Consider the following 18248-nt stretch of genomic DNA (forward strand, 5'->3'; position numbering starts at 1 on the left):
CTGTTATGGGTATTTGTAAATTGTGGGGTATGATCAGGGTCGTATTCATTAAGGCAAACCGTAGCAAATCATTTCACAACAGAAAACTAAAACTAAAAAGTGTTTCTTATTGAACAAGTTCATGTAGTGTCTCTGTTTTAGTCAGTTTCTGTTTGGTGCTTAATTCAGCATCTAGTCCACGTTGGTTCAACTTAATTTCATAGAGATATAGATTATTTAGATTAAATAGAAAACAATTCCTTATAGTGTGTGTTGTGACATGCTGTGAAGTAGGCGGTCTACCCCAGTATGATGAGCTGGATGTTCTGACTCCATCCGGATCTGACAAAGGCAATGAAACATTTTAGGAAAATGGGAAAAGAGGAATATGGAGTACTGAATATGTTGATGTCCAGTACTGATAGTTCTGCTCTTAGAGCAGCAGAAGACCCAGTTGACTCAAGCTGCTCTTAGAGCAGCAATATCTAGTTGACACTGTTCTGTTCGAAGCAATGCCCCCTGTATACTCATGATGCTCCTAAAACAGCAACATAAATTGATGACACGGTACAGTTCTGCGCTTAAGCCGCATTAGACCCAGTTGACTCAAACTGCTCTTAGAGCAGCAAAAGCAGGGCACATGGGATATCTAGTCAGTTGCACAACTGAATGGATTCAGCTGATATTTGTCTTCTGCATTTAACGTGACCCCTGTGAATCAGAGAGATGTGGGGGGCTGCCTTAATCAACATCCTCCGTCACTGGCGTCTGAGGAGAAGTTGTTGTGGGCAGAATGTCAGAATTCCTGACATTTAATCCTAGTAAATATTCCCTGTTTTAGGTCAGTTAGGATCACCACTTTATTTTAAGAATGTGAAATGTCAGAATAACAGTAGAGAAAATTATTTATTTCAGCTTTTATTTCTTTCATCACATTCCCAGTGGGTCAGAAGTTTACATACACTCAATTAGTATTTGGTAGCATTGCCTTTAAATAGTTTAACTTGGGTCAAACGTTTCAGGTAGCCTTCCACAAGCTTCCCACAATAAATTGGGTGAATTTTGGCCCATTCCTCCTGACAGAGCTGGTGTAAATGAGTCAGGTGGTTAGGCCTCTTTGCTCGCACACGCTTTTTCAGTTCTGCCCACAAATTTTCTATATGGTTGAGGTCAGGGCTTTGTGATGGCCACTCCAATACTTTGACTTTGTTGTCCTTAAAAGCCATTTTGCCACAACTTTGGAAGTGTGCTTGGGGTCGTTGTCCATTTGGAAGACCAATTTGCGACCAAGCTTTAACTTCCTGACTAATGTCTTGAGATGTTGCTTCAATATATCCACATAATTTTCCATCCTCATGATGCCATCTATTTTGTGAAGTGCACCAGTCCCTCCTGCAGCAAAGCAACCCCACAACATGATGCTGCCACCCCCGTGCTTCACGGTTGGGATGGTGTTCTTTGGGTTGCAAGCCTCCCCCTTTTTCCTCCAAACATAACAATGGTCATTATGGCCAAACAGTTCTATTTTTGTTTCATCAGACCAGAGGACATTTCTCCAAAAAGCACGATCTTTGTCCCCATGTGCAGTTGTAAACCGTAGTCTGGCTTTTTTATGGCGGTTTTGGAGCAGTGGCTTCTTCCTTGCTGAGTGGCCTTTCAGGTTATGTCGATATACTCGTTTTACTGTGGATATAGATACTTTTGTACCTGTTTCCTCCAGCATCTTCACAAGGTCCTTTGCTGTTGTTCTGGGATTGATTTGCACTTTTCGCACCAAAGTATGCTCATCTCTTGGAGACAGAACGCGTCTCCTTCCTGAGCGGCATGACGGCTGCGTGGTCCCATGGTGTTTATTCTTGCATACTGTTTGTACAGATGGATGTGGTACCTTCAGGCATTTGGTACTTGCTCCCAAGGATGAACCAGACTTGTGGAGGTATACAATTTTTTTCTGAGGTCTTGGCTGATTTCGTTTGATTTTCCCATGATGTCAAGCCAAGAGGCACTGAGTTTGAAGGTAGGCCTTAAAATACATCCACAGGTACACCTCAAATTATGCCAATTAGCCTATCAGAAGCTTCTAAAGCCATTACATAATTTTCTGGAATTTTCCAAGCTGTTTAAAGGCACAGTCAACTTAGTGAATGTAAACTTCTGACCCACTGTAATTGTGAGAAAGTGTATTATAAGTGAAATAATCTGCCTGTAACAATTGTTGAAAAAATTACGTGTCATGAACAATGTAGATGCCTTAACCGACTTGCCAAAACTATAGTTTGTTGACAAGAAATTTGTGGAGTGGTTGAAAAACAAGTTTTAATGACTCCAACCTAACTGAATGTAAACTTCCGACTTCAACTGTAATTTAGGACATGTCCAAAATAAGTTGGTCATAGTCCCCTCATCCTACTTGTTCCTCTCACAGTGGTGAAGTGTCTGGGAATATTGTATGCAGTATAACTTTTGAGTAATGTAACCTGTGTATCACCTTAAACTGAACAAGGTTGTGTCTGGCATTCACTGAACTGTGGTTTATATTCCGGAGAGCTTCTACCCAGTCCTATGTGGGCCTGTAGCACATCATAAAGTCTAGGATTGTTTGGCTCAATGTGGGATATGGGATATGTGTCCTTAAGAAATTCCTGATTTGGCGGTATCTGAAAGAATCTGCTGCTGGCATGTTAACTTATTTAGTTTCTTTGCTGCTTGCTCCTGCAGAATTTTGTTCTTCCTATTTTCCAGTCACTTTTTTCCACCAAATATTTTCGAATCCAGTCACTTGACACATCTACTCCCCACCAGCTCTCAGTTTCAGAGATTGTGTGTGTGCACACAACCTGGATACTGCGACCAACCCCTTAAACCAGTTTGGGTGAATGTTGCCTCATCAAAGTGCCATCAAAGTAATCCAAGTAAATGATCAAAGCAGGTTATGCCACTTCTAAAGTGCATGAGAAACGTATCCAACTATTACTTATCAGAGAGTGGGAGCAACTGAAATATGCCTTCACAGCAGTGGTGGCCAACGTTTCTCGGGGGTGGGGAGCGAGACAACCATTCACAGCCGACACAGTCAATAAATATATTCCTCACCAGTCAACCTGTCAATCAGGATTAATGGTCTTTAAAAAACTCCCTTCAGATCGCAGGTCTTTCCAGCACTGCGAGAACGGGTAGTCAGAGCTCTATAAATTAAGCTGCCAGAGTCAGAGGCGGTAACGTCTAAAGGAAGGAACACAACAAACTTGTTGTAGACGATTCCGTAGCGCATGCCTTTGGAGACACTCGCGCATTCTTTAGGTTACTCGAGTTCAGTTTTGTTAAAAGTAACAAAGTACTACCGGTGTAAAGAGGTATTGAATCAAATAACATAGTTTTGCCAGTATTCTGAATAAATCGAGAAACATGCTTGAGCTCCGTATATTGACGAGCTTATCAATTGTAGGAAATTTTGACATCAAGTGCTGCAGTAGCCTACTTTAGTCTGCTATTAGTTTTAACCCGATAATTACCTAAAAACCTAATATTGAACTCTGCTCTGCCAAGGACATCACGATTGGAGGATATCGTTACTGAACTTGTGTTTCTGTGTTCGAAAGTTGTTCTGAGAATTTAGGTTACTGTACAAGAAGTAACATGGATTTTAAGTGTTTGGGCTGTATGGTGCTGTTCCCCATCCACATTCTATACTACATATTGAAAGCAAGCGTGTGCTTACTGCAACCAAGTAAACGGAGAACCCTGACCAAGGAGGTGGTGCTGATCACAGGCGGGGGGCGAGGTATTGGTCGTCACCTGGCTCAAGAGTTTGCCAAGCAGGGCGCTAAAAAGGTAAATTAAACAGATGCATGCGTTTAGTTTCTAAATTTTTTGTTTTTATTATGCAACTTGTTGCGCATTAAAAGTGAGTCGGTCTACTTAGCCTAGACAATAGGAGTACTCAAAATAGCCAGTATTAGCCCACACCTGTGCAGGTTTTCATATCTTTTGAATTAGTACTTGTTAATTATATGGTTATAACAATGACTGAGTTCATACCCTGTACCAACCTGTACCTCTGAACACCTCCTGTGCTATACATAGTCTTATTTACACACATTTCTTGACCAAACTATTATTTTTTATTGATGTAGTACTGCCCCACCCCCATCCTCCTTTACCAAAATCTCCATATGTTTGCCTAGGTACATTGTGAGGGCAAAGACATCAGTTTGCCAATGTGTTACTCCAATCTATTGTTTCTTCCAATATGAATGCAGGGTGTCGTGACTTAAAGGAGAGGAGTAAATGGGCCATTGAGATTGCAAGACAGGGTTCTCAGTTTTGGTACAAGTTGCACAACAGAGTAGGTCAACCAGAGGGCATGTCTGCAGAAATCGATGGTCCCCCTCTGACCGTTTGACCGCTGCCATGATATAGTGAAGCACAGAAATATATTTGTTCATCCAAACTCCGGAATAGGAGTTATGGCTGAAAATGTATAGTGGATGAGATCAGGCATCATTCATGTCCAGAAGAAAGTTTTATTGGTTTATGACTGCCAGCAGAACTGATAAATTGATAACAACACCCCTATGTGTGATGAATTCTTTTTTCTACTTGAAACTCTCTGAAGAAACATGTTTGAAAGCTAATCACATAATCCTCACAGAATAAGTGTTGTTCATCTGGGACCAGCAAAGGAACACTTACCTATGCCAAGTGCCAACATAAAACATCACACTGCCAGAATAAAACAGATTCAGATGTGTTTTTCAAGCAAACCAGAAAGGCAGAAATGACCTTACATTGAGTTCATTATTGAGGTGAAATGAAGCCTACAGAGGAAGGTGACATGTTTTAGCTGCCTCGCCCATCCTAAACATTCACCATCCAGCCAGGGGTCTTATAAATAGCCTGTCTCCACCCCCATCCCCCTCCCTAACAAGGAGTAGTCACTTAGGTTTGAAATACCTCAGTGACTACATTGACAGTCCCCGCCAAGCCTCTACTACTGGTCAGATTACCCACTATTCCTATTATAACTTCCTTCAAACATTACACAGCTGAGTGCATAGTGAGCCACCGTGGTGTTCTGTTTGCTCTCATGTGTAATGGACAGAGTCCAGTCCATTTTACACCTCTCGGACACACAGATTGAGACATAATCATGTCACAAGGATTTCATATGAATACCACATCCCCCTTTTACAAATCAAAATCAAATCAAAAGATAGTTGCATGTTCGCCATGTAACTTAGACCAATAATGACTAGCTTTATGAATTGCCATGTTTCAAACGACAGAGTCGTAGTTGTTATTTAAGTAATAAGGCCCGAGGGGGTGTGGTATACAGCCAATATACCATGGCTAAGGGCGGGTCTTTATGCACGACCCAACACGGAGTGCCTGGATATTGGTCATATACCACAAACCCCAGAGGTGCCTTATTGCTATTATAAACTGGTTACCAACGTAATTAGAGCAGTAAAAATAAATGTTTTGTCAGCATTCATGCCTCAAACGAACCGGTTTATAATTGCTGTTCTTTTATGTGGCCTTTTCCTCATGTAAAATTGCAGCTTATTACTGTCTGAGCTAAAAACATAAAATAAAAAACATTTTAAGTTAAAGTGCTTTGGCCTCGCTCATCATCCTTCCATCAACATCTTCTCATGGAAGAACCCGGAGGAAACCTGTGGCTTTTAAAAGCTATCATTTGCTTCTTCACAACAAAGGGGGGGTCAGTTTTGAAACTCAATATTTTGATCATAATATTGTGAACATGTGGAAGAAGTACAATTTAGAAAACTAAGAGATAATGCAATCTTTCTCAGCCCTGGCTTCTCATCTGGAGAACTGGGAACATATGCCTCTACCCAGGTTGATTAGTTGAAGCACTATATAGTGTGTCTTTGTGTGTGTGCTTGTGTGTGTGTTTGTGCTTGTGTGTGTGCGTGTGTGTGTGCAGGAAGCACGCTGCTCCCAGCTGGGTATTGCCCTGCAACTGACCCTGCTATCTCTGCACTAATTAGACAGCAGCAGGACAGGCGACTGCCTCCTGAACTCCCAAAGCCCTCTCTCCCTGTTTGCCCCTATCCTCTACAGCTGCTGTGAAGAGAAGGGTTCATGCCCATCCTTGAACCCAGGTTTTCCCTTGTGAAATATAATTGTGTTGTGGTGTAGGCATGTGGATGACCACACCGCCAGTTCATCATTGCACCCTGACACATCAGCCCTCTGTAATGGCGAAGACTTACTGTCCTTGAATAGACCATCAGTTTTACACAATTGGTGAATGTTGTTTCATCTTGTCACATATGGCACTTCAGAGTAATCACTGGTTTATCAGAGATACTTAGTCACCTGATGTGAAGGAATTTAGAATTAGTTTTACCTCAACACGTAGGCATCCTAAACTGATAGCTCTAGATTTAATTGGCTATTGTTTGTGTTGGCACTGGCAGATAAGCATAATGAATTAAATAACAGGAAAACACAGTGTGAATACTGTTAGGATGAAATCCTATAAAAGGCTTTCAGTCATTTAACTAGACCCACTTGCCACTTGTCCATCTCTTCTGATTACTAAAATGGGCTGGCAAAGGAAGCAAACAAAAAAGCAAACAAAGACCCATCCAGTGGAACGACAACCATGTTGAAGTCTTGGAACTGATAGAAACTACATGTCATGCAGATTGTGATCCTCCCACTCAAATGAATGAAGGCCCCAAAGCAAACGTTTCACTTTAAAGTCTCATTCGCTTAGTGCTTCCATTATGTAAATCACAGACAGCTGATCAGATTGCCCTAGATGTGGTGTTGCAGTAAAACAAGACAGATAGCAGCAAAACCTTAGGCAACCTTTGGAAAGCTATGCATGTTTGAGAGGTTGAGATATACTATCCTCCTATTAATTCCTAAAGAAATATGTGCTTATAGCCCCTGGCTGTCACTGTGCTCTTCTCCATCAGAACAAGGATGTCACTGTGACCTGTACTTGTGTTTAAGTGATCTTCCCTATTAGAATTAGGATTGTTATAGTTACACAACATTGATATCATACTGTAAGGGTGGGTGAAAGACATACAAGTTCTTGCACACACCCAGACACACACAAACACACACATACACACAGGATCACTTTCTTTCTGCTCAAATATTAACCTGGGTCACAGGCAACCAGCCAAGCCCTACATTGGCCCCCTCAGTACTTCACACACTCACTGTTTTCAGACTCCCTGACCAGAAATGACTGGGCTCATGTGCCCAACAGGCTGTGTAATCTCTTTGAGAATGTGTGTTTGAGAGATGAGGGGGGCTCGACACCTTATTTCATTACCTTTCCCTGACCCCAAAGACTGACAGATCTAATTGCCCAATCGCTGCCCCCCACCTCCATCCTACCCCATGTTCTCTGCTCTAATGACTGAGCTTCATTTAGCCTCACCAGGCTGATGAAGAGACAGTTCATTCATACTGCAACTCAACCCGCTTTATCTCACTCTAAAACTATTTGTTGCACCTAAAAATGGCCTCTCTGTTCTATGAATTAAATGAACATTTCAACCAAACGATGTCTTCTCATCCTTTTGGACCAAATGCTGAAAACATGAAATGTCTATGCACTTATTGAGAGCATGAGTTGTTGGTATAGTTATTTGGTTTTGGCTACCCATTGTTAGCTTCTGAGCAAAGAGAGTAAATACTCAAACGGACGACTAGTAAAAGCTCAAACCAAGGTTTACTCAACCCACTGGGTGCTTTAGCTGCAGACACAACATACAAGTCACACAAGCACATATTTATATACCTTTTGACTAGGAGTCACCTCTTTGTATGTCTAAGATAAACATCCTTCTCTGTTGTTAGGCAGAAACTCAGTAGGTTCCTCTTACTGGTATTGTCATGGTCCTCCCTAAGTTTAGAACCTTCATAATCCTTGAAGTGTGTGTGTGTGTGTGTGTGTGTGTGTGAGATAGGACAGTAGTTCCATTAGATGGTCTTCGGGGTGGGCCCCTCTGGCCCCCCTCCCAGAGGTTTCATCTCTCTTCAACTGTTGACCGTATTTCGAGTTGAGTTCCACATCCTTCCTTGTCCTAGTTCCACAGCAACTGGCCTGCGTTATCAGGAACTGAGACTAGACTGTTGCTCTTTGCCTACTTCCTTAAGAATATTAATATATCCATGTTTAATAACATGTTTAATAATTCATAATACATTTTCTGTCTCACTCAGTAACTTTGCATACACAAAGTCCCTGTTCACCCTTCATTGACCCCAACATATACATTTATTTGAAATGTAAAGTAATCCATAAGTTCTAGTATGGCAACATGAAGAAGTAAATTTCAAGCCAGAATCTAACACCATTAAACTTATTTTAGTCACGTTTTTCTCAGGATTTGGACAACAATAAATGTACAGTTCGCTGATTGTTAAAAAGCTAAATATCACTATTCAAGCAGCTGAGTTACTTGTTCGCCTTCTATTCAGAGCATATTACATAGAGTATAACACAACTTCATTGTCAGTCATTTTCTAACCCTATTTTGTAACCCATGGCTAGTTTACCTTCAATATGTTTCCTTTCTTAGGTGATCCTGTGGGGCCGCACAGAGAAGTGTCTGAAAGAGACATGCGAAGAGATCTCCCGATCAGGAACAGAGTGCCACTACTTTCTGTGCGACGTGGCCAATCGGGAGGAGGTTTACAAGCAGGCCAAGGTGGTCAGAGAGAAGGTATGCTGTTTACAGTAGATCCATAGTAAATCCAATGAGCAATTTTTATCCACACAAATAAAAAAAAGTTGTTGTGAGCCAGTGAAACGCTCACAGGTCAAGGTTTCTATCACTGCTGTTTATACTTCCCTCCACAGAACTGGCAGGGGTTCATAGCTCCTTAATTCCTCTTCACCATCTGACACATAGATTACACCTCAATTGCAATGTCTAGATAAGATCATAGTGTTGAATACGACTGTCTGTCAGCTCTACTACATAACTTCATATGAAAAGAAAGTAGGTAGAAAGTGGATCACTTCTTAATAGGAGAAATAGAAACGCAGTCTTTTTTTTTGACGTTTGTTATGTTATTCTTTTCCCCAGGTGGGAGATGTTACGATCCTGGTGAATAACGCTGCAGTGGTCCATGGGAAAAGTCTGATGGACTGCGACGATGACGCTCTTTTGAAATCTCAACACATCAACACAATGGGGCAGTTCTGGGTAAGTGTTGTTGAGGTTTAGAGAGGTGTGGGTTTCCTTATAGATAGATCAATCTTATCTTTCTCCACAAGTGCTTTTAGTGGCCAATAACCCTGTATGTTGACAGAGGTGGGCGCCCAGCAGGCATGTCAGTCTCAGCTTCATTTACATGAGTATAGTGGTATTTCCAAATGATAGGCTTACTGCTTCAGCCCCTAGGTAGAAAATCAGAAGGCCTATGGCACTCTGTTTGAATATAAATCCAACTGTCAGGTTGTGTGCAGACAGAAATGCAATCATCAGCTAAAAATAAATGTATACTCAATCTGTGGCTCCACTCGGGCCTGCTTCCCCTGTGTGTCTCTATTTCATGTCTTTAACGGCACATTTTCTCCCATATCCACCCTCCCTCCCCTTTTCTCCCCCATCCAGACTACAAAGGCCTTCCTGCCACGGATGCTGGAGCTCCAGCATGGCCACGTAGTCTGTATAAACTCCATCCTCTCCCAATCGCCCATCCCTGGGGCCATAGATTACTGCACCTCCAAGGCCTCCTCCCTGGCCTTCATGGAGAGCCTGACTCTGGGCCTGCTGGACTGTCCCGGGGTGGGTTGCACCACCGTGCTCCCCTTCCACACCAACACTGAGATGTTCCAGGGTATGAGAGTCAGGTGAGCAACATGGTTCTTCACACCCTAGTTTAGATGAAACCATGTATTGCAGTTACTGCATACCTAATCTTGCTGGTTTTTCTGGTCCTGTAGGTTTCCAGCGCTCTTCCCTCCCCTCAAGCCAGAGACAGTTGCTGAAAGGACTGTGGATGCAGTCAGGACTAACACAGCCTACCTTTACATGCCCTGGACCATGCATGCTCTCGTTGTCCTCAAAAGGTAATGCCTCATGTCATTTTGACCAATTCAAAGTACACAAGTACACCAATTCAAAGTTCACTCATAGGTAACCCCCTATCTCTGTATTTTCTCCACACCCTAGCTTTATGCCACAGGCTGCACTTGAAGAGATCCACAAGTTTTCTGGAACCTATACCTGCATGAATACATTCAAAGGGAGGACATAAACACAAATGATCCTGAATGTCAATACATATCAGAGGAACCTCATTAACTCCAGAGGATGTTGAAGGGAAGTATACATGGGCTACAGGACATTGGGAAACAATGAAAGCCTTTTGAAAGTATGCAGCAAAGTGCCATGGGGACTTCAGCATGTATCGTTGCTTCGGCAGATAACTTTAGCTTACAAGCTGCTGGAACTTATCCTGGTCACATTCTTGATCTCCTGTGTGTAGTTGGACGGACTTAATACCATTCACACATTGAACATAAGCCATGCAAAACTTGCCTGGATCAACAGCCTTTTTTCCACAAGTCATTTTTTTTGATTATCCTTTCTTTATCCTACCAATAATGTGTCTTTGAATGGAATCACATTAATAAAATACTTTTTCAGAGAACCATGGTGTCTCTTTGTGCATGTAGACTGGAAAATGTCTACTGAGTGGTCAACACAGCCGAGTTAACCGGATGATTCTCACATGGTAGAGAATGAAAACACAGTTATGCAAACCATGATATCTTTGACCATGCCAGGATGTGTTGTCAAAACAGCAAATGAGCAACATTCATTGGAAGGCAAGACAAATCCATACACTGCTCACTTATACACTATGAAGAAGATTAGGGCCGGGATTAAATCCAAAACGCCGTTAAATGGCATTTGACATTTAAAGGCAATTTCTAAGCCGACATCTGTAGCGTTGACCATAAATGCGCTAACATTGCCTTTAAAAGTAGTGTTGACGACTAGATTGCTCGGATTGAATCCCGGCCACAAGTTGTTGCATGCTGGAAAATAGTTAACCATTAAACCATTCATCTTTTATTGAATAATTGAAAACATGGTTTAAAAAGGCCTTTGAGATGTATCCCTGATATCATCAAAGAGAACCTTGTAAATTACAGTATGTGTGGTGTCGGGGAAAACCTGATTTAGAAGGACAAGCTTTCATCTTCCAGAGTGGAGGTATTTAATGATTACTAAATAGGCCTTGGTTATCTTTATGACATTGCCATGCTGTACTGTATCATCAGGGTAAAAATGTACAGTTATCTTTGCCCTCCTTGCTGTGTGAGAGAGACCCTTCCTCTAGTTAAAGTGATGCTCTGAAATGTTCTATAATTTCAGCTAGTAGTTTTGAATGTGGTGCTCACAAGACAAGACGGGTCCCCGTTTTTGTGTACAATGTCATGCACTTGTGTACTTACAATTTGTATGATATGTTACGAATCCAATTCATACAATATGTTAGACATTTGTTGTGCTTAAGATCCTGGACTGCATCTTTAAAAAAGTGATCTATAGTATAGTGCACAGATAAACACCCAGAGCTGTGTTGCTGCTTTGCCTTCTGTCTGAGCAGAAGGCAAAGCAAGCGCACACACAAAGCCCCAGGCCAACCAATAAGAGAACTGTAAAAACAGGGAAAGTGTCTACCCTTTGGCTGCCAGACAAGACTCATAAACATTCATTTGAATCCCAGCGAACCATAAATACCCTACTGTGTGCTCAAGATAGGGTCGTTCATTATGATTAGTAGGTGACCCTCACCGCACTGGTCAGAGGGAGAGAGAATGTGCTCTGCTGGGAGAAAACCTGAGCCTCTGTTAAGGGCCTGTTTTTCCATTCCCTGACTGGGCTATAGTTGTTGCTAAAGAAGAGGGAGAAGACTGAGGCATTTTGAGACTGAACTAGGTCGATGAGGGAGCTATGTAGTGCAAGTATGATGGAAGAGAGCAAGGTTAGCCAAATGGTGGATAAATCAGAGGGAGGCTTGGGAAGATACACACAAACACAAACAGTCTTTGAGCCTGAGGTACCAGGCACAGGTGGAAGCAGGTGTGAATAGGGTAGAGGTGTTGATGCATAGAGAGAGAACTACAGTACATGTCACACTGTCTTATTGGCCTCACCAAGAACAACGGTACACTCAGAACATTCTGGCATGAAGTAACAAAGAAATTAGATGCAGATATATGTAGGGTAACAACATTTTCAGTAATATTGAGGGATTTGATCTGAGGAAGAATTCAGCACATCTATTGTCTTAGATTGATATCATTAAAACATATGTTTTAATCGAAGACAGGCATGGTCCACTGTCCTCTAAATTCTTTCACAACTTTCTTCCCCATCAGCAATCAGAAACTATTGTTGCATTGCTCTTAAGTGAACTGTAATAATCTGCCATATTTGTGCTTCACTTTAAAGCTGCAAGCCTGAGTGTACTTTCCTACAGAGGTGCTCGGAGTCCCCCTCCAATGATCTATTAAATACGTTATAGGCCTTTGGCTCTGGAGTCCATTTAGCTAGTAGTGCAGTGATGCCGAATGCATGTACAATTCTGGGCAGTGTAGCATTCTGTCGTCTCTCACTTCATCTAATCCCCTGACTCTGACTTTCTTGGCCGTTGGTTCCTCACAGCCTGATATTGGGGCATTGCAGCATTAGCAAAGCCCTAGGCAAACAAACTATTGATAGGTGCTAGGAGGACAGAGAGGAATGGAATTATCCTGCAATAAACATTCTGACAATACAGTCATTGTATTCCAATGAGAGAAACAAATGTCTAATTTGGTTGCATCACCATATCAGAGGAAGGCCCTATATATTGCCAAAGACTCCAGCCACACTAGTTATAGACTGTTCTCTCTGCTACCGCGCGGCTAGTGGTACCAGAGCGCCAAGTCTATGTCCAAAAGGCTTCTTAACAGCTTCTACCCCGAGCCATGAACTAATCAAATGGCTACCCGGACTATTTGCATTGACCCCCCGCCCCCCTCACCCCCATTCTTACGCTGCTGCTACTCTTTTATTATTACTATGCATGGTAATTTTACCTACATGTACATATTACCTCAATTACCTTGACTAACCTGTGCCCCCGCACATTGACTCTCTACCGGTACCCCTGTATATAGCCTCGTTACTGTTATTTTATTGTTACTCTTTAATTGTTATTTTTCTTCTTTTTTTTTAGTAAATACTTTCTTAACACTTATTTTTCTTAACGTTTTTGTTAGCATTCTTGCCAGTTCATCCATCAAGAGGCAGGTTGGTTGTGTGATAAAAGGGTCAGTACTAACCCCCAGCAAGGGGCCCGCCTCCATGGCTCGGTTGGCCTGTCAAACAACAAGAAATATTGAGCAGCAGGGGTTAGAGGTCAAAGGACCAGTGAGCTCAGAGGGTGTTAAGGGCAAGTAAATGCCTTTGGTTATAGCTGTGGTAAAACACACAATGTGGCTGTAGTGTTTGTGTACACTGAAGGTGACCTGGAAAGCCAAGCAACTCTACAGCTTCATGATTGTCAAATGTGATTGCTTTTCATTGATTTACTACTACTACTAAACATTGACAGTTATTTGAAAATGATAAATGTTAATTAAAAAATTCAAGATATCTAATTATTTTCTTTATACTACTAGCTGACTGAAATGGGACCAATTCAATATTAAAAGCTTTGAAATGAGACCTACTGAGTAGTGTAATTTATTATTGGATGCTGGCCACACAACGCCGTACAGGTCTCCTAACAATCTGTGCAGAACACCATATCTTCCTATGATCTTTGGGGGGGTAAAGGTTTCGGAGCCGCACTGCATACTTCCTCTCCTCCTATCTCTTGTTTTTCATTAAGGTTCATTTCTGGAACAGCGTATCGCGTCGACACATCTGATCAGGAACAACAACAGTGCCACGGAGATCACAGAGAGCGCCATGCACATCTGACAAGGAATTGCATAACGGAGTCTCGTGAAATAAACGTATTGCTTTCAAGCATCTCTCTGCTGTGTTGAAACAGACTGATACTGGCATAAAAGGCCTGGATTCGGTCCATCAATGGTTACCATTTGTTTCTGTTTTTCTACCCTAATTTTGGATGAAATGTGTTCATCTTTTCTGATCTTAGCTTAAGGTATGAACTTCTAAAGGTCCAATATGATTGGATTCAACCTGGATAGGGGCTAGTGTACATGTGACCTTGAATGTTATGCTTTTGAACGTTGACAGTTAACTAGAGAAAGTGGGAGGTAAGCGCTCAGGGGGAAAACAAAGCAAAGCTGTCTTTTCAGAAAGAGGAGAAGGCAAACAGTCAGAGGTTGTGTGTGGGTGTGTGTGGGTGAAACACAGTTCACACTGTGGATGGGCTGGGGATATTTATAAAGCCCACCAGGAATCACGTCAGGAGGTTAGGCTGAAAAATGTTGTTCCCAGATGGACTGTCTCAGGCGGATAATTTATTACTGAACTGCTTCCTCATAGGTTACGCAATGGTGCCACAGCTCCACTGAACTCTGCTGTCAGATCAGACTATCCTCTCCCTGCTGCCCTGCCAGCAGCCTGCCTTGATCAAGGTGAATCACAAGTGGGTCAAGGGGAAGAATCCTCATCTCAGTGCCCCAGGCATAAAAGGAGACCAGCTTAAAAAGCTTATGCACTCTCTCCAAAACACGCCATCCAAATCACAACTGAGTGAGACACCAGATGTGAACTTTTGTGTGGACTTTTCTTGCCATTTGTTACTATTAACAGGAACGTCTGCTGGAATAAAGAGGATGGTATAGTCAAACTGCACTTTCATTGCTGGCTTGGCTTGGAAAACCTCTCAATCCCTGGCAATGCAATATTCCATAAACATTGGCCTCTCTAGTCCAAGGCCTGAGAGCTAGTCATATGGTTTGAAGGCGGCCTATGTGAACTACACCTGAACCCATCTAAATGGAAACAGCCCAAATACACAGAGTGCGTCATGATGAAAGCATTTCCCTAAAGAGAGGAGAGGATGTGGGTTATCAAGCAGTGCAGGAGAGAAGAATAGCTATTTCCCAGAGGAGTGAGTCAGCATGCAGCTAAGATAGCTTTCTAGGCAGCAAAACCACTGTGGAAAAACACAATGATTATAGTGGTGATAATCAACCCACTTTGATCACCTTGGTACAGAACCTGAGGTTCCTTCCTTCCTTCCACCATTTGGACAGTCCACGTTGGTGCACATTGCTGCAGCTACTGCTGCAAAGTAGTTAGGCTAGCATTCCCATATCCCCTTTAAATACAGAGAGGATAGGGTAGGAGAATATAGCTGAGCAGCTATCAGGCAACATACAGGAAAATGGAATCCAAAAGTGGATATGAATTGTTCTCCAAAACCCTTGCACTAACAAATGAATGCACATTTGTAAGCTCCTGCATTAAAGAACACCCACACAAAGGCTGAGAGCTTACAATCTGTGGGTGGTCAAAACAGAGCAGCCATGTGCATCCTCCTACACATGATGGTCCACTGACCATGGAGTGGGACAATGAACACATACACACACACACACACACACACACACAGTCTGTGCCTCACATTGAAGCTGAAAAGATCAATTGTCTGCTCAACACCTCAGAGTTGAAAGGTCGGCTGTGGAGGCCGTAATTAGCCTTCAAAGGGACAAATGAATATTTTTCCAACCAGCTTTGGGCATGTTTGAGTTGGGCCCTGGAAGACCTTATCGTGTTATCCTGAACATTCTGAATACAGGTTAGTCTGCACCACTAATGAGAAGCCATTCTAATTGGAGGACGCCTCCCACAGCTTGGCCAATGGGATTTGGTTTTTAGAGCACTTATTATTTCACATTAGAGATGATTTTTATTCAAGCCATTTAATTTAGTGACAACATTCTATGCAATAATTTCAGTGATCATTATCCCAAGATGACATAGCAGTCAGACGTCCTTTGTCCTTGTCTTGTCGTGTCCCGTATATATATATTTACACCTTTCTTCTCATATCTTTTAGATATTTTATTTACACTCTCCTGCAACCCGCCTCACCAATTAAAGAACTAACAAAAAAAACAGTATTATTTACCTCAAATCTGAAATCCACAATAGAAGCTAGCCAGAAGCTAACCAGAAGCTAGCCATAAGCTAACCAGAAGCTAGCCAGAAGCTAGCCAGTTCACTGGCCAACGTTAGTATTCAGCTAACCACAGTTTGTGGTCATCAGCTATCCTTTAGTTCGGAAATCTATCGCCGGTTTTGTACAACGCGACTCAGAGCAGAACATACCGGACCTATTTTTCTCTCCATATCCCCGGATTTCAACCGCAAGCTCTGGACATTTACACCTGGATCTCGCAGCTAGCTAGCTGCTATCCGTGTGACTACTGTCTTACGTCGATCCCGGAGCAAACATCAATTATTTCCGGAGCTTGCCAGCTGAAGAGTTCCATCAGCCACTCCTGGGCTACAATCACCTATCCGGACCCGTTTTACTGCCAATGCGGAGCCCCACCGGGCCTTCACGACTGGACTACCGACGTTATCTGCCCGAGGGAGTTATCCAACTGGGCCCTCGGTCGCGACGTTACCTGAACGCCCATCTGTGGCCCGCTAAACGTTAGCTGTCTTATCGGCTGCTATCTGAATAGGTCTATTCGGACAATTTTTCTTGGGTCACTATAACTATATCTATTTTGCCAATTGGATTGATCCCCTCTACCACACGGAAACCCACTAATCTACCAACGGAAACGCACGAGGTGGCTAAAAACAGACCATCCTATGCTAGCTTGCTACCGATGGTCCGGCCAGCTGTCTGAATCGCCATGACCCCAACCAACCTCACTACTCACTGGACCCTTATGATCACTCGACAAAGCATGCCTCTCCTTAATGTCCATATGCCTTGTCCATTGCTGTTCTGGTTAGTGTTTATTGGCTTATTTCACTGTAGAGCCTCTAGCCCTGCTCACTATACCTTATCCAACCTTTCAGTTCCACCACCCACACCTGCGATGATGACATCACCTGGTTTCAGTGATGTTTCTAGAGACAATATCTCTCTCATCATCACTCAATACCTAGATTTACCTCCACTGTATTCACATCCTACCATACCTTTGTCTGTACATTATAACCTGAAGCTATTTTATCGCCCCCAGAAACGTCCTTTTACTCTCTGTTCTAGACGACCAATTCTCATAGTTTTTAGCCGTACCCTTATCCTACTCCTCCTCTGCTCCTCGGCGATGTAGAGGTGAATCCAGGCCCTGCAGTGCCTAGCTCCACTCCTATTCCCCAGGAGCTCTTTTTTAATGACTTCTGTAACCGTAATTGCCTTGGTTTCATGCATGTTAACATTAGAAGCCTCCTCCCTAAGTTTGTTTTATTCACTGCTTTAGCACACTCTGCCAACCCGGATGTTCTAGCCATGTCTGAATCCTGGCTTAGGAAGACCACCAAAAATTCTGAAATTTTCATCCGTAACTACAACATTTTCAGACAAGATAGAACGGCCAAAGGGGGCGGTGTTGCAATCTACTGCAAAGACATCCTGCAGAGTTCTGTCCTACTATCCAGGTCTGTACGCAAACAATTTGAACTTCGACTTTTAAAAATCCACCTCTCTAAAAACAAGTCTCTCACGGTTGCCGCCTGCTATAGACCACCCTCTGCCCCCAGCTGTGCTCTGGACACCATAAGTGAACTGATTGCCCCCTATATAGCTCCAGAGCTCGTGCTGCTAGGCGACCTAAACTGGAAAATGCTTAACACCCCAGCCATCCTACAATCTAAGCTTGATGCCCTCAATCTCACACAAATTATCAATGAACCTATCAGATACCTCCCCAAAGCCGTAAACACGGGCACCCTCATAGATATCATCCTAACCAACTTGCCCTCTAAATACGCCTCTGCTGTTTTCAACCAAGATCTCAGCGATCACTGCCTCATTGTCTGCATCGGTAATGGGTCAGTGGTCAAATGACCTCCACTCATCACTGTCAAACGCTCCCTGAAACACTTCAGCGAGCAGGCCTTTCTAATCGACCTGGCCGGGGAAGGATATTGATCTCATCCCATCAGTAGAAAATGCTTGGTTATTTAAAAAAAAGCCTTCCTCACCATCTTAAATAAGCATGCCCCATTCAAGAAATTTAGAACCAGGAACAGATATAGCCCTTGGTTCTCTCCAGACCTGACTGCCCTTAACCAACACAAAAACATCCTATGGCG

At 42.7% G+C, this 18248-nt stretch overlaps 1 protein-coding gene across 1 annotated transcript; it reads left to right on the plus strand.

Annotated features, from left to right (window-relative positions):
- The first annotated feature begins 3130 nt into the window (after positions 1-3130).
- Positions 3131-10638, plus strand: LOC115143269 (short-chain dehydrogenase/reductase 3-like). The gene is made up of 6 exons (XM_029683487.2): positions 3131-3810; positions 8556-8699; positions 9066-9185; positions 9597-9835; positions 9929-10054; positions 10158-10638. Exons 1-6 carry the CDS (start codon positions 3616-3618, stop codon positions 10240-10242), a joined length of 909 nt encoding a protein of 302 aa, XP_029539347.1. The 5' UTR covers positions 3131-3615; the 3' UTR covers positions 10243-10638.
- The last annotated feature ends 7610 nt before the right edge of the window (positions 10639-18248 follow it).

The sequence above is a fragment of the Oncorhynchus nerka genome, linkage group LG15, assembly GCF_034236695.1.
Source record: "Oncorhynchus nerka isolate Pitt River linkage group LG15, Oner_Uvic_2.0, whole genome shotgun sequence".
Lineage (NCBI taxonomy): Eukaryota > Metazoa > Chordata > Actinopteri > Salmoniformes > Salmonidae > Oncorhynchus > Oncorhynchus nerka.

What these genes read in the sequence shown, in the direction of transcription:
- LOC115143269 (XM_029683487.2), top strand. Translation starts at nt 3,616, where the DNA reads ATGGATTTTAAGTGTTTGGGCTGTATGGTGCTGTTCCCCATCCACATT. An exon ending in ACACAATGGGGCAGTTCTGG is followed by an intron (nt 9,186 to 9,596) that starts GTAAGTGTTGTT and finishes TCCCCCATCCAG; the next exon opens with ACTACAAAGGCCTTCCTGCC. An exon ending in GCTCTCGTTGTCCTCAAAAG is followed by an intron (nt 10,055 to 10,157) that starts GTAATGCCTCAT and finishes TCCACACCCTAG; the next exon opens with CTTTATGCCACAGGCTGCAC.